The sequence below is a fragment of the Suillus subaureus genome (assembly GCF_016647635.1).
Source record: "Suillus subaureus strain MN1 chromosome Unknown BJ212scaffold_15, whole genome shotgun sequence".
NCBI lineage: Eukaryota > Fungi > Basidiomycota > Agaricomycetes > Boletales > Suillaceae > Suillus > Suillus subaureus.
In genome coordinates, this window is record NW_024538571.1 from 353,432 (window position 1) to 369,594 (window position 16,163).

The 16,163-nt window shown below is 45.0% G+C and overlaps 5 protein-coding genes across 5 annotated transcripts; 2 read left to right on the top strand and 3 right to left on the bottom strand.

The window, feature by feature from the left end:
* Positions 1-3,499: 3,499 nt before the first annotated feature.
* BJ212DRAFT_1254087 (uncharacterized protein) lies at positions 3,500-4,239 on the bottom strand (the record flags this gene model as incomplete). The annotated part of the gene is made up of 2 exons (XM_041329747.1): positions 3,500-3,772; positions 3,862-4,239. Coding segments are annotated over 2 exons (651 nt in total), but the record flags the coding sequence as incomplete, so codon positions are not given.
* Positions 4,240-5,009: 770 nt separating this feature from the next.
* Positions 5,010-5,375, bottom strand: BJ212DRAFT_1446841 (uncharacterized protein; the record flags this gene model as incomplete). The annotated part of the gene is made up of 1 exon (XM_041338308.1): positions 5,010-5,375. The coding sequence occupies one exon, from the start codon at positions 5,373-5,375 to the stop codon at positions 5,010-5,012; it is 366 nt and encodes a 121-aa protein (XP_041193322.1).
* A 660-nt stretch (positions 5,376-6,035) lies between these two features.
* Positions 6,036-6,512, bottom strand: BJ212DRAFT_1213634 (uncharacterized protein; the record flags this gene model as incomplete). Its single annotated transcript, XM_041329271.1, has 2 exons — positions 6,036-6,253; positions 6,311-6,512. Coding segments are annotated over 2 exons (420 nt in total), but the record flags the coding sequence as incomplete, so codon positions are not given.
* Positions 6,513-9,014: 2,502 nt separating this feature from the next.
* On the top strand, positions 9,015-9,359 carry BJ212DRAFT_1220268 (uncharacterized protein; the record flags this gene model as incomplete). The annotated part of the gene is made up of 1 exon (XM_041329370.1): positions 9,015-9,359. A coding segment is annotated over one exon (345 nt), but the record flags the coding sequence as incomplete, so codon positions are not given.
* Positions 9,360-11,169: 1,810 nt separating this feature from the next.
* BJ212DRAFT_1480622 (uncharacterized protein) lies at positions 11,170-14,033 on the top strand (the record flags this gene model as incomplete). The annotated part of the gene is made up of 12 exons (XM_041340121.1): positions 11,170-11,277; positions 11,331-11,420; positions 11,474-11,563; positions 11,622-12,138; positions 12,190-12,374; positions 12,425-12,464; positions 12,513-12,606; positions 12,657-12,805; positions 12,855-13,169; positions 13,221-13,520; positions 13,748-13,845; positions 13,890-14,033. The coding sequence occupies 12 exons, from the start codon at positions 11,170-11,172 to the stop codon at positions 14,031-14,033; spliced, it is 2,130 nt and encodes a 709-aa protein (XP_041193325.1).
* Between the last annotated feature and the right edge of the window lie 2,130 nt (positions 14,034-16,163).

Here is a 16,163-nt window from a genome sequence, read left to right on the forward strand (position 1 = left end):
CTACTTTTTTAAAATCCATCCGGCAAACTCATTTCATCACTGGCCCTCACACATATGCCATGCTATGAATGGCCCGAGGTTCGATAACAGCGCGAACAATTAACCTCGAGGTTGTTTCAACCACGCTGATGCAAAAGCACACAGCATATGCGAGGATGCTATGTGCTCCAATATCCAGAGCATACGAGAGCGCGAATGCGTCCAAATTGATTTATACCTGAAACCTGTCCAAGATATGAAAAAATGCATAGTGACAAAGACTACTCGCCTGAATATGAACCACGACTCCAATTGATCGTCTGACCTGCGATTCTACAAATGTAGCTGCTTGCCATCATTTCTGTATGAAAGTCAACAGCCTGGCGCATTCCGCAATTAGATATGAGCAAATGACTAATTCAGATTATGTCATCACAACAGGTGTCATGGACTTCATTCACAGCGGACAATACGACGAACGAACGACATAACCATTATCAAAAATGCGGCAAAAGAGAACACAGAAAGTCCGTAAGTTAATTGTCAGACAAACAGCCCAAGCACCAATTTCTTAACTGACCACTCGAGGAATTTTGAGAGCAGCATCTCTCAACCGTTCTGCTAACAGAAGTGTATCTGCATACACCACTGTAGTATCTAAGTCGCGTGCCATTTTCTGAGCGATTCCTCAGTAATAAATTAGGGTAAAAGATGCCAACATATAACTAACTGACGTACGATTAAACTCTGCTGGATCTGCACATAACACTTGATCTGCAAGGATGGTAGGAGAGTCTGTATAAATCATTCGAGACCCGCTAGACTCAAAGGCTTCTTGGACAGCGGCCGCAGTCTGAATGAAGATATGGGGAGTGCCGCGAGATTGGTGTTCGACCACTTCAGTCACCCCCAAAAGTATACCTATTAGGTTGATAGTCCTGTATACATGTATTAACCTAAGAGGTGTGATTCCTCTGGTTTTTCCCATTGTACTGTAGGTATGGGATAAGTCCTATGGGACAAAGCCAATGCTTTCCCAGCCCACCTGGGACATAATTTTGTGAACATTCCCATGCGCTTTCCCCATAACGTGAGTGGTGTCAGGGGTCTTTTGGGCTGATTTTTTTACCATATTGGGGGGGTATAGCTGGGATCATGAAGGTGTGGTATAGGGATCATAGGAGGGTGGTACAGGGACCATCAGAGGGTAGTATAGGGTGGTATGAGAACCATCTGAAGGTGTTATCAGAGACCATTGGAGGGGAGTATAGGGATCATGATGGTCTGAATAGTGTGATCCCCAAGTGATGATTCTGTAGGTGTGGGTGAGTAGCTGAGACCAGGCATTGGTTGATCAATATTTGAATGGTGCAATCCCCAAGTGATGATTCTGTAGGCGTGGGCAAGTAGCTGAGACCAGGCATTGGTTGATCAATATCTGAATGGTGCAATCCCCAAGTGATGATTCTGTAGGTGTGGGTGGGTAGCTGAGACCATGAATTGGTTGATCAATATCTGAATGGTGCGATCCCCAAGTGATGATTCCATAGGTGTAGCAATTGGAGGGTACCATAGGGTGGTATGAGAACCATCAGAGGGTAGTATAGGGATCATGATGGCTTGGTATGAGAACCATCTGAAGGTGTTATCAGGATCATGGTAGGGTGGTATGAGGATCATGAGTATATCTGCTCAAGTGATGATATGTCATGATGGGATTTCCCCGGCCACATATACTCATGTTTGGAATTTCCTGGCCATATATATGCTCCAGCCAGGACTTACCACCCACATATATTATCAAGTTGGGGATTCCCAGACCATCAAAATTCTTCATTCGGGAATATCCAGACCACATATATTCTCAAGCCAAGAATTTCCACACTCCCTTATTCTTTGGTGGGGAGTATCCAGGCCCACATACCATCCAGTTGGGGATTCCCAGAACATATATATTATCACATCAGGAATATCCAGACTGACATTGTCATGTTGGGGATTCCTGGACCCTCATATTCTTCAGTGGGGAATACCCAAACCCCCCATATTGTCAAGTTGGGACATCCCAGCCCACATATATTCTCATGCCGGGAATTCCCAGCCCACTGAAATTCTGCAGTCAGAAATATCCAGACCCCACATTGTTAGGTCAGGGAAGTCCAGACCCCCATATTCTTTGGTGGGGAATATCCAGACCCCCCATATTGTCATGTCGGGGATTCCCAGACCATATATATTCTGCAGTCAGGAAGTCCCAGACCACCCAAATTATTCAGTTGAGAATTCCCAGTGTGCAATAGTAACCTGGTTAGTCAAGTCCCTACACTTGGAATTTGCAGACCCCCCAACTCTTTGTCAAGTCAGGAATTCCCTGACCATATATAGTGTCAATTTGGGAATTCCCGCCCCACCAAAATTCTTTAGTTGGGAATATCCAGACACCCCAAATTATCAAGTTGGGAAGCCCAGACTACATATATTCAGGTGCCGGGAATTCCCAGTGTGCAAGAGTACCCTGGCAAACCAAGTCCCAACTTGGAATTTGCAGATTCAACAACTCTCTGTCAAGTTGGGGATTCCCAGACAACCCATATTCTTTGGTGGGGAATTCCCAGGCCCCCCATATTGTCAAGCTGGGGATTCCCAGACTACTCATATTGTGTTGGTGGGAATATCCAGACCCCCTTATTGTCAAGTCGGGGATTCCCAGACTATATATATTCTGAACTCAGGACATCCCAGACCATATATATGCTGACATTGGGAAGTCCCAGACCAACCAAATTATTCAGTTGGAAATATCCAGACCCCCTTATTGTCAGGTCGGGACATCCCAGTCCACCTAAATTATTCAATCGGGAATATCCAGACCCCCCTTATTGTCAAGTCAGGATGTCCCAGTCCACCTAAATTATTCAATCGGGAATTCCCAGACCCCCCTTATTGTCAGGTTGGGACTTCCCAGACCACCCAAATTATTCAGTCAGGAATATCCAGACCCCCTTATTGTCAAGTCGGGACATCCCAGACCACTCAAATTATTCAGTCAGGAATATCCAGACCCCCCTTATTGTCAAGTAGGGAAGTCCCAGTCCACCTACATTATTCAGTAGGGAATATCCAGACCCTCATATTGTCATGTCGGGTATTCCCTGACCATATATATTCTCAAATCGTGAAGTCCCAGACCCCCATATTGTCAAGTTGGGAATATGCACCCCCCCTTACTGTCAAGTTGGGAATATCCAGCCCCCATATCATCCTGCAAATTCACTGAGTTGCCAACACTCTCGATGTGATCCAGAAAAACAGCATTAATGGAGTTTACTTTGGTTAATTTGAAGCTGAAATGTCTTACAGTTGACAAGTCATGCTGAATATCTGTTACTCTCCTCATATCCGAGTGTCTAATACTGATGAAATTCATTGACACGAAAATTTAATACAAGGTCAGAGAAGATGGCACATGTACTTCATCCCAGTACTCTAGGTCTCCTTCAGAATCTGATTCCACAATCCAATATTCATTTGCATATGCAACTTCCTCTATTGCTACCATCAACTCATCATCAACTCCTCCCTCATTGATGTCATCATTGTTACTCTCATCCTCTGACAATTCCCCCGAGTCAGCATTCGCAGGCTGCACAGTTTTTACATGGTAAAGTGAATGTCCAGCATGGGCAATATCAGTGGAGGATGGTCCCCAACTATCAGACATTTCCCATGCACTGGGTATGGGATGTACTCTTGATTGCCACTCAAAGCACATGAGGGATAGCTGTGCAGCATGCTTCTCGAGGTGCCATGCCACATCAACATCTAACACCATATTTTAGGACATACCAACAATAATGATTAAGTAGGCAACTCACTTGCGACTTCTCGAGCCTCCTGAAGTGCAGTCCACTCTGTGATCATGCACTCTTGCATAACACAGTGTTTGTGTCTTAACCTGTCCTCTTCTTCCAAACAGTGATCAAGATCAAGTAACAGACAAATTCCCTGATGGACATTGTCATCAGCAAGCCATTGAGGTGGGTTCACAGTCTCATCTTCCAGACCTACATCTTGCCAAATGTCATCATCAACATCCAGCTGAAAGATACCATCACATGAGATAGGTATGGGTGGAATGGCATTAGCAGGCACCTTGCGTTGATGTATCAGCACATGCAGTTGGTTGCACAAGGAGTTGTATGTTGAGACAATCTTGAGGATCATAGGTTCTCGCCGCTTGATGGAGGCCTCTGTGTGATTGTGTACGTTCAGTTCTATAACTCAATGTAAATCATTAATATGAATGAAAAATAATTAAATGTACCATTGACTGTGTTTCAATAAGACCATTCCAATTTTTCCAGCTTGAATTTTCATTGTTGGAGTTGCTCTCAAAGTCACATTTTCAAAGCGTGGGCATTCATACAAACTTGAAGATAAACATTCTTCAACTTTTGCAGATCGGCATACTCTGAAACACCTAATGTGGCTCATCTCCGCCCAAGGGTCTTGACGACCTTGGCACATCAGGCACGTGCATCATGAAGCTGGAGATTGAAAGTAGTCATGTCATCAACATTGTTGCTAATGAGCTGATGTTCGAGTTGCTGTACAGTGTTCTGATGGCTTTCAAGGGTCTTTTCCAATGCAAGAATGCCCACAATAGCCTCTGCAGCTTTATGTTTAGATCTGCCTGTACACAAAAATAAATATGACAGGTTGTCAAATAAAATCCAGAAAATTACTTACAAGCTATCAGCTTTGTCTGATGAGCTATCTGGGCTGCCCACTCCTCTCGGAGGATGTCCTCATCAGACCCAAGATCCCTCAGGCCATCCAGAGCTGCGTGTTTCTTCCTCTGGCAAATCATCCACTTCTGCACTAACCATTGCCCTGATGCATCCAGAGACTTGAGAGCCAAGTAGTGCACTTGTACATCCAGTACAAATAACCGCTGGTGATACTAAAGAGAAAACATTCAGTACCAGCCAGCATGAAACATACAGTAGCGTGTAACATACACCAGAAACTCAAAGCATTGGAATGAGATGTTTCAAGGCACTCCATAGATGCTCACAGCCCTCTCCATCAGATAGCCCAAACCCAGCACACTTTTGAGGGTGGTAGACAATTTGACAAGGCCACTGGTGACCGTATGCATGAAACACAGATATTCTGAAGCTGATACATGATAGAATAGAGTCATCCAGGAAGCCCCACTTCTGACAACTATGCTCAAGTTGACATCCAATGTCGTATAGCAACCCCACCAGCATATCAGGCGGTAGATGCTTGAAGAGCCACTTCACTAATGCAAGGGAGTAATATTGCTTCTCGCCAGCAGAGGTCATGTTAATGAGCCACAGCACTCGATTGTGTCGACAAAGTAATGCCATGAGTCCAGTGTCTGCAAAAAAGCGTGTACTTGCTTTTTGGCGCTTTTTGTCTGCTGCCACAAAGGACTCGCTGCACCCATCCAAGACAGACACTGGAATCCTCATCCTGTCCTCATACCCGTCATGAACCTCTTCAGCTGGCTGCCTTGGTTGTTTGCATGTCCCAGTTCTGCCCCCATGGCAGTCATTGACATGGTCTTCCATCAACTTGACTTTGGGTTCAGGGATAAAAACAGTTGGCATGTGGTTAGGTGGATCTTGCATGCTACTGTTTCATGGGTTGTTGGAGTGCTTTTGGGTGAAGCAGGCATCAACACAAATGATGCAGTTGACCCTAATGAAATGATGAGCTAAGATATAGAGTGAAATTTAAGTGTCTTACGTTGTGGTCAGATCATGATGCTGCCGCCAGTCATTCCCACCAAAGCACAGAGGACAACATGAAGAAAGGTAAGCACTTGGCTGACTTAGTAGTTGTGGTGTGTTGGTTGTTGCTTCTGCACCAGCACGCCGAGATTTAGAGATAAATGTGGTAAGGTAGTCCGATGCCATTATGGTCAGAACAGTATACCAATGATATGCATTGCTAAACCGGCATCTAAGACTGTCCTATCAACTGGAGTGAACACGACGACACAATGTAAATAGCGATAGACTGACCTTGGTGTTCAATTTATAACCTTGCTCATTCAAAAAAATTTCTAGCACATCGCACCATGCAGTTGAGTTGGGAGTCATCCATACAAACAGATTTTTTACTAGCTCCAACACACAGATGTCTACTGCAAGAGACAGGGTAACAGGAGCACATGCAAATAACCCATGTGTCATGAGTTGGAGTGGTGCTGGACAACACTCACAGCAGGTAATGCTGATGACTTGCAAACCTAATATTTATGGCAAAAATAAGTGAAGATGCTTGTGTCACAAAAGACAGAATGCACGGTCAAAGAGTACACAGGTGACTGCCAGTGATCGCAAGCGACAGAACGCACTGCAATGTAAATTGTCTCTGGTGAGGAGACCAAGGTCAGGGTTGGATTGCAAGGATTCTGATTGCCAGCAGTAGGCAAGGTAAGGTTTGATGAGGGAAGGAATGACTTCTTGAGACCATCTCCGCCATTGATTTTGCTTCTTCTGGAGGCCAGACAGATGTGGGCATGGAAGGTTGATAGGACCATCAGGCTCATAGAGGAAGTCACTGAAAAGAGGTTTGTCGGTGATGAAGGGATCGTGATCTGGAGGATCAGCACCACTAGGGGAATGCAGGTGACTTTGATCCTGGGCAAGCAAGCATTGAGATGAAGATGAAATAGTTTGGGTAAAGCACTGCCGGCCAGGTAGAACAAGAAGGGGAGGTGCAACCGAGTGGTAAGTCCAAGAAGCTCGGCATTTGCAACAAACCATCCACAGTTCACAAATGATAGTCGTCGGCTGTGAGTCTGTAGGAGTCACAGGTGGCGGGTGATCAGAGTGGGGATGTGATGAGGGACCTGCATGACAGGGTCGTTTGGGATGCCACACAGCCATGAGATGCATAGTCTCAATGTACAAGTGCTGTAGGACGCGAAGTCACTGAAAGTGTGCGTAGTTGACATGTAGTCAGACTGCAGGGTACAAATATCCATTAAAAAAAAAAGGAAAAAAGGAAATGTCTACTGACATGTCTCGATGTAAACAGGCAAGACTGTTTTATATGGCATTGTGTACATAAGGTCACCATCTTGAACCTTCATTTCAAAAGTGCCTATTGGGAAGCCCGGCACAAATAATTGGGCTGGAGTCAATTGTGAATTGTATCAGCAATCTAGAAAACTTACCTGTGAGACTGAATTAGTGCGTTTACATGTGCCAAGTGTGGTGTATATGACTGAATGATACTCATGTGAACAGTAAACTTGGTTAGACATATGAAAAAAAATACTCACCAATGACAGTCGCTAACCCTGGTGTGGTTGAACTGATATTTACAGTGAGATCTTGAGAATACAGTCGAAAAAATCACTTACCAATTTTAAAACAAGTCAGGTAGGATTAGTTGTCAGTGAAAGCACACGGTACTCCCAAGAGAGTCTTCAACCCCATTGGTGCAACAACAAGAGAGCAGCCAGGGTGATTCTCCAGATGCGAAGTCTAGGAGATTGCTTTCAGTGACATGAAGTCAACTGCAAGTGATGTGAACGGCACGTAGCCAATTCAATGGGTCCAGGCGTGAGTGTTGAGAGAGAGAATGTGGCCAAACAAAATCCATGGCATGGGAAAGGTGATTGATAGATGTAGGAGGTAGAGGTGAAGATTGATGATGAGTTAATGCCAGGACAACGTTTGCAGTGCAACAACTGCAACAACAAGACCAAACAAACAGATGTTGATAATCAACAAGATCTATGGGAATTCCCACCAATCCAAGTTTGTGTTCAAACTTCACCCCACACACCAGTTTCCCCACCTCAAATTCCTCTTACACTCCCTCCTCACCCATTGTATTCGTCACCCCTTCAAGCCGTCTCCCTCTCAAAATTCACCTGGACCCATTGAACTGGCTATGAGCCGTTCACATTGCTTGCAGTTGACTTCGTATCACTGAAAGCAATCTCCTAGACTTCACATCTGGAGAGTCGCCCCAGCTGCTCTCTTGGGAGTACCCTACATTAGTTTCTGCACTCGCTGCCTGCCTTACTCTTGCACCAAACATTTTCACAAGGTTTGTTTTCTTCAATTGATTTTAACACTCACATCCTTGCAGGCTCACAAACGTCACTGGGAATATCCTGTGCTTACCTGTCAACTGCGCTACCTGCATCACAATCACACAGGCCCGTTGAAAGTTCGCCTTTGTGATGTGACTTCACTTTAACCAATTTCAACACCAAAACTGATACAGTCTTACAGATTTGATAACCTTCCAGGCTCACAAACTTCATTGGGAACTCCCTGCGCTTACTTTTCTACTGTGCTATGTGCGTTAAAATCACACAAGCCCATTGTTAGTTCATCTTTGTGATGTGAGTTCACTTTAATCTTTTCAAACACCAAATTGATACAGTCTTACAGATTTGATTTGATTTGATTTGATAACTATGCCTACTGCATTAACTAAGTTCACTCCTTACAGGTGCCCAGATGGTAAGACTATCATTTATATGCCATCTATTACCTTCTGACAAGATGTTTACAGTGGCTATCAGTGCCCTGGACACAAGAGCCATTGGCTATCAAGAACCACTTGTCATCACCACTCCGAATATGGATTGGGTACCAGAACTCCACAATGATGACCTAGAAGAACTCAGGGCTTGAGCAGATGGACATTTTGGAGCTGCTGATTGTTTCCAATGGCCACAGATGTATTGTAAAGAGTTCGAATATGCCATCTGCATCCCTTGCAAGGATGCCTCATCAATTGACCTGCAATTCACCTGGTTCACTCCCACTACAGCTGACTTTGCCATTCAACCTGGGACTGCATTCACCATCGGTTCACTACACTCACATATCATCAATGGTATTGACAACTTGCTTACCATTGCTTGCAAGCGAGTTCAACCATGGCAGGTGAATCGGGCAGGCAAGAAGGACATCATCACTAACATGCTCGCATCCCTCAAGCATGACATCAATGTGCTCTGGCAACATCCCTTGACATACCGCGATATCATCATCTTTGTTGCCCAAGCACAATGCTTGTTCCTCGACATCATGGCTTTCATGGACTTCGTTGAGATAGTTCAACCTCGTCTCACCTCAGGCTGGTCCTCTTGGGGTCCACTTGATGGGAACTCAAGATGGATGGGCTGCTTTACTACTGATTCAAAGACTTGTGATATATTTCTCAATGCTGGCATGCCTGTGTGGCTTGTTCATGCAGAGGCTTATATTTCTCCCCAGATGAACATCATCAAACTGGTTGTCCTGACATTCCCAGATGATCTGACGAGGAACATCTATTGTGAAGGCAACATCGCGTGGCCATTCCCCCTCCTGTATTGTGGCCCTGGTGGCTTCAACCATCACTTTCATACCTGTCGGGCCTACACTGGCACTTTCACTGTGAACCCTGGTGCCCCATTGCCTTTGACACTGCTTCAAACCCCAGTTAGTGGTAAAGCTCCCTCTCAGGGACAAAAAAATAAGAAGGCACAAAACATTACTTTATCTCAATTGATGAAGCTGAGTGTGTGTATTTCTATTGTAATTGACACTAGAACCTTACCATTTTTTTGTCTTTAGAAGTTTCTAAGGTTGCTGATGGCCAACCTAACTGTGACAAATGGGAGGACCTCCATCACCCAGAAAACCCTGAAGCCATCGGCTTTTGGACTTCCGCCTTCCAGAGAGCAAACAAGGACAAAGATCGCATCAAAAAGGGTCTCATTGATCAAGGGTATCGGTTCCCTGAGCCTGCACTTCTCATTACTCCTAGTTCACCGGAGCATAAGAAATTATTTGTTGCAAACTGGCTTGCTGCATGACTGCTGTGGATCAGGCACATTGATCACAACCCTCCAGAGCGCTTTCCATCACCACAACTTTGGCGAGATTTTCTTAACAGTAGCCCCTCTGGCGAGCCCTCCATAATAGCCTCGTTGTCAGCAGGTCCTACTGCTGCAGCCTCACAGAAGCAAGCAGCCACACAAATATTTGGCAAAGATCTTCAGGACACCCAGGGAACCACATGGGCCATTGGTGAGAATGTGCAGTGGCATAATATGTCCATTTCAATTATGTCTCTTTGCAACCCTCCTTTGCGCTTGATGCGCCTTATACTCTGGGAATTGTATGAACTCAATTTCTAGTATGAGCTTCTAGCTCTAGATTGAGTCATGGCCCGTGCATCGTGGGAAGAGTCACAACATAATCACTGGGATCTCCTTTACAGTATTTTCCCTGAAGAGGGCAGCTTTGTGATGTGGTCATCATCTTTACCCGATGACGACAGTGGGTTGTGGAGCCATCAGATGATTGATGCTTTCCCCTATGTTGAAAATTTCCACAAGCTGTTGTCCTGCTGGGAGGATTCCCCATCACACCTCAATGCGCCATTGGATGCAAGTGTTTTCAATGTTACTACATACTTCCAGATCATGCAACCAGCCTGTGATTTTTATGTGCAATGTTTCTTTGACCACTTCGGCAGGCCCCCCGTCGTCCCACACCACTTTCCTGCATAATTTTTCCTGTATCTACAAGTTTCATTCAGTGATCTGAGTCATGGTAAGCCTGTTTACACTATATTCATTCTATTGCATTTAAAATCAACACAGCCAATTTAGTTCTGCAATTATGCCATGTTCTGAACAGACATGTGTTTTGTCCATATGTGGTCCAATCATGGCTGTTTGTGCCGAGAATTTGTATATTTGTTAGTGGATGCAATACATGGACTGTTGTTCGGGCAAGGCTATTTTACTGATTATTTTTCACTGATCTGAATATGCTGACCATAATGTGTCTTGTCTTGCATTCCTTGGTATCGACTTGATGGGCCTGATCCCTCAGCCCAAGTAACTAACCCAATATTTCATATGTTAGCTCCATTTGGTTTCCAGTGTTTAACCTAATGCCTCCGAACCTTCTTGAGTGGTAAGTCTTTCAGTCAATATAAAAGCCCATTATTTACTCGTTCCAGGAAATTTTCCCTTGTTTTCACCCTCCACTCACTGTTACACCCTGGTTTGTCTTTATCTTCCCCCTCCCGAGGTCTGACTGCGCATTGACTGTTTCCTTCCTGTGACTATGCATCCTGGAATACTTGGACCAACAGACTACATGTCTTATGGTCCATTTTTGAACAATGGCAAGGACATCGGCATCTCACAAGGTCGGCCCTGCTCGCAAGGCTCCCCCTCCATGCAAGGTTGGCCCTGCCCGCATCATGAAGACTAATCACAAATTCTCTAAGGTGCATGGTCACTTTACTATGGGAGTCAAGTCACTAACCCTTAACTCCTGCAGCTCCCAGATACCTTGCCTATTGCCGAAGGTTCTGTTGAAGATGGAAGCCCTGAACCCTCCCCTACCAATAAGGATTCTGGCGCACTTGCAGTAAGCACAATGGTGTTCATCTTTCTGACGACTTACTGACAGACCTTCTTCAGGATGATAACACTGTGGTTGATTTTACTGTAGACAGCCCTATACTCTTCAAGAAGCGCAAGCTTCATCAGCACAAGACAATATCATCAGCAGTGCATGACAGTGATGATTAATCAGACAGTATGTTAGACAAGTATTACTGCATTATAGTATTCTAATGCCGTGCTGCCAGAGGCCTCTCCTGAGGACAGCGACTACAACGATGAGGAGAAGAGCCAGTCAGGCTCCAACAATGATGATGCTGACAAGTCGCCCATGCCTCCTGGTACACAGCCTCAACAAGCGGATGAGGATCACGTCTCACCCACACCTCCTGCTCGACAGGCCAAGGGTAAGGGGAAGCAGCTACCTCCCCCTGCAGATGATGAAGAGCAACATGACAATCAGCATCAGGCTGACCTTGACAACAGTCAGCAGCAGGTCGACCTTGATGAAAATTCTGGTGATTCCCTTATGTCTGGCCAACTCCCGCAAGAAGCCATCGATAAGGCCATCACCTTGGGTGACAAAACAGTTGCAGAGGCAGAGAAGATTGCCAAGGAGTATGGCAAATCAGTACAAACGATTTTGATTCAAGCTGGGTTAGTGGTGAAAACTACTTGTGCTGACAATAGTTGGAACATGTACCAAGCATGGTACAAGATGAAGCACCCCAAGTCTTCTGACAGTAAGTAGTGTGCAGTACTCATCAAATCTCTTCCTTACATGTTTTTTCTAGTGTCTACAAATGACTGGAAGCAGTTGCAACGTGACCATTGGGTCAAACACTGTGATAAGTGTGAAAACCCTGAATTATGGAAGGAGATCCACGAGTTCTGGGACAGGAGCTCCAAGATCACAGAAGAGTCCTCAAAAGTGTTGTACAACCGTATCATGGCTGTATGCAATGCCTTTGCCCTCAGTGTAAGTCAGTATTGCCGACACATTTCTATGTTGTCTTAAGTCATTTGCAGTGCCAAGCTTATTTGTGCCTTGAGGATATTTATGTGGGGGGTTTCATATTATATACAGGTACTGCTGAAGCAGGTCAATGAGTGGCAGGGGTGTTTGCTGGGTCACCACTTATCCTGGAGCTTGTCAATAAGAAGCAAGCAGACATCAAAGAACTTGTTGATTACTTGATGACCGTAATCAAGTACTTATCTTTTCCCTCTATGTTTTGCTATATTAATTTCTATATTCTAGGTACAATTGCATTGACGATACAGCTTCCTTGCCATCCTTTACTCATTTTACGGCTCTGAAATTCAATCCCAAGCTTGCATGCGAGAAAGGGGAGGGAACTTGTGACCACAATCACCATGTAGCTCCCATTATGATGCTCGAAAAGTTTGGTAAGTTCTTTTGTAATCATATCTATCATTGCATTCATTCTAGCTATAGAAGGTGCTGGCATCCCGCACGAGGTGAAAAATATTCCCTGGAAAACTATGCTCAATTCATTATACCTTCACCAAGCACAGGTCGTCAACTGGCCTGCAGGTGTCCCTCCTGTTGGCTCCAATTTTGTATTCAAGGACTTGAAGACAGATGAGCTCAAGGCACTGGTTGGTCCCTACTTAAAGTGCTGCATGGGCTCTGACTACAGCATGGAGCTTGCTTGTGTTGAACACCCAGAGCTGAAGAAGAAAAGGAAAGATAAGTTAAGTGGGGTGAAGGTTCCTGAGACAGAGTTAATGTTTGTACCTTGGTCGGATGGTAAGATTGAACTTACTTGTATTATGGCACGACTCACTTAAATTCTGACAGAGTCTAAAGACTTAATGAGCAACAAAGATTCCACCATGTTGAACATCCCTCTCATCACCAACATGGATGGTAAAGTCCAGCATACTCTCATGGACTGTGTTCTGTTTATGAAGAATCTGCTGCCTAGTATTGAGGTTCTGGACTCTGTTGGTTCCCCCCCTCGCAATTCTCCGACTCCTCAGCCCTCCTCACCACTTGTCTGGTCCCCTTCTCCACCACATAGGGATCACCGCAAGGTCATGCCACTTCCCCATCCCATCCCTACCAAAGTCCCTCCTTGTCAACCTTTGTCGCAGAAAGGTGTTGTCATGCATACTTCGAACCCTCGACTTATGTCTTGAATGACTTGCCCTGCACCTGGCACACCTGTGAAATCTCACAAGGTTGCAGAAGTACCACTTGTTCAGAAGCACCGATGAGATGAGAGTGATGGTGAGGATCACAAGGTTGGCAGATGGATGATGAGCAGTGCTACACAGTATGTCTTCTGCTTGTCACACAAATCCGCTACTGATTATCATGACTAGCCATTATTCCCATGACCATCAGCAGCAGTGTCACTCACACCACTGTCCCACTCAACAACCTCGTCATCATAGCCCATCACCACCTATTCACCATTCTTGTCATCATGGCTATGCTCACTCCAGATCTCTGGTCCAACACCAGTATGCATATACCCGAGAATCTGCCCCTGTTGCTGGTCCATCAAGGCATGCTACCAAGGCTTGGGTGTCTCCAACAGAAGATGAAGAAGAGGTGGAGGTAGAGGATGGTGGCTATGATCATGATTACTTCAAAGATTATGAATGAACTTCGTTACCTATTCTGTCATCCTGTCAATCTCCCTGTGCTGTCTTCATGAACCTTATATCTGTTTGTCTCCAAATGCAGTTTGAATTTGTCTTGATCATTACACATAACTATGATACCACGACAGCAACAAATATTCAGTGTGACTTATCAAAATAAGACATTGAAAACTCCAAGTGTGGACTTGACTTGCCAGGTTACTATTGCATACTGGATATTCCTGACCCAACAATAAGGGGGGTCTGGATATTCCTGACTGAATAATTTAGGTGGACTGGGATGTCCTGACCTGACAATAAGAGGGGTCTGGATATTCCCAACTGAATAATTTGGGTGGCTTGGAACTTCCCAATGTCAGAATATATATGGTCTGGGACATCCCAACATAACAATATGGGGGTCTGGATATTCCCGACTGAATAATTTGGGTGGTCTGGGAATCCCCAACTGAATAATTTGAGCAGTCTGGATATTCCTGAGTGAATAATTTAGGTGGACTGGGATGTCCCAACCTGACAATAAGGGGGGTCTGGATATTCCCAACTAAATAATTTGGGTGGCTTGGAACTTCCCAACATCAGAATATATATGGTCTGGGACATCCCAACAGGACAATACGGGGCTCTGGATATTCCCAACTGAATAATTTATGTGGACTGGGATGTCCCAACTTGACAATCAGGGGGGTCTGGATATTCCCAACTGAATAATTTACATAGACTGGGAATCCATGACTTGACAATAAGGGGGGTCTGGATATTCCTGACTGAATAATTTGGGTGCTCTTGGAAGTCCCGACTTGACAATAAGGGGGGTCTGGATATTCCCGATTGAATAATTTAGGTGGACTGGGATGTCCCGACCTGACAATAAGGGGGTCTGGATATTTCCAACTGAATAATTTGGTTGGTCTGGGACTTCCCAATGTCAGCATATATATGGTCTGGGATGTCCTGAGTTCAGAATATATATAGTCTGGGAATCCCCGACTTGACAATAAGGGGGTCTGGATATTCCCACCAACACAATATGAGTAGTCTGGGAATCCCCAGCTTGACAATATGGGGGGCCTGGGAATTCCCCACCAAAGAATATGGGTTGTCTGGGAATCCCCAACTTGACAGAGAGTTGTTGAATCTGCAAATTCCAAGTTGGGACTTGGTTTGCCAGGGTACTCTTGCACACTGGGAATTCCCGGCACCTGAATATATGTAGTCTGGGCTTCCCAACTTGATAATTTGGGGTGTCTGGATATTCCCAACTAAAGAATTTTGGTGGGGCGGGAATTCCCAAATTGACACTATATATGGTCAGGGAATTCCTGACTTGACAAAGAGTTGGGGGGTCTGCAAATTCCAAGTGTAGGGACTTGACTAACCAGGTTACTATTGCACACTGGGAATTCTCAACTGAATAATTTGGGTGGTCTGGGACTTCCTGACTGCAGAATATATATGGTCTGGGAATCCCCGACATGACAATATGGGGGGTCTGGATATTCCCCACCAAAGAATATGGGGGTCTGGACTTCCCTGACCTAACAATGTGGGGTCTGGATATTTCTGACTGCAGAATTTCAGTGGGCTGGGAATTCCCGGCATGAGAATATATGTGGGCTGGGATGTCCCAACTTGACAATATGGGGGGTTTGGGTATTCCCCACTGAAGAATATGAGGGTCCAGGAATCCCCAACATGACAATGTCAGTCTGGATATTCCTGATGTGATAATATATATGTTCTGGGAATCCCCAACTGGATGGTATGTGGGCCTGGATACTCCCCACCAAAGAATAAGGGAGTGTGGAAATTCTTGGCTTGAGAATATATGTGGTCTGGATATTCCCGAATGAAGAATTTTGATGGTCTGGGAATCCCCAACTTGATAATATATGTGGGTGGTAAGTCCTGGCTGGAGCATATATATGGCCAGGAAATTCCAAACATGAGTATATGTGGCCGGGGAAATCCCATCATGACATATCATCACTTGAGCAGATATACTCATGATCCTCATACCACCCTACCATGATCCTGATAACACCTTCAGATGGTTCTCATACCAAGCCATCATGATCCCTATACTACCCTCTGATGGTTCTCATACCACCCTATGGTACCCTCCAATTGC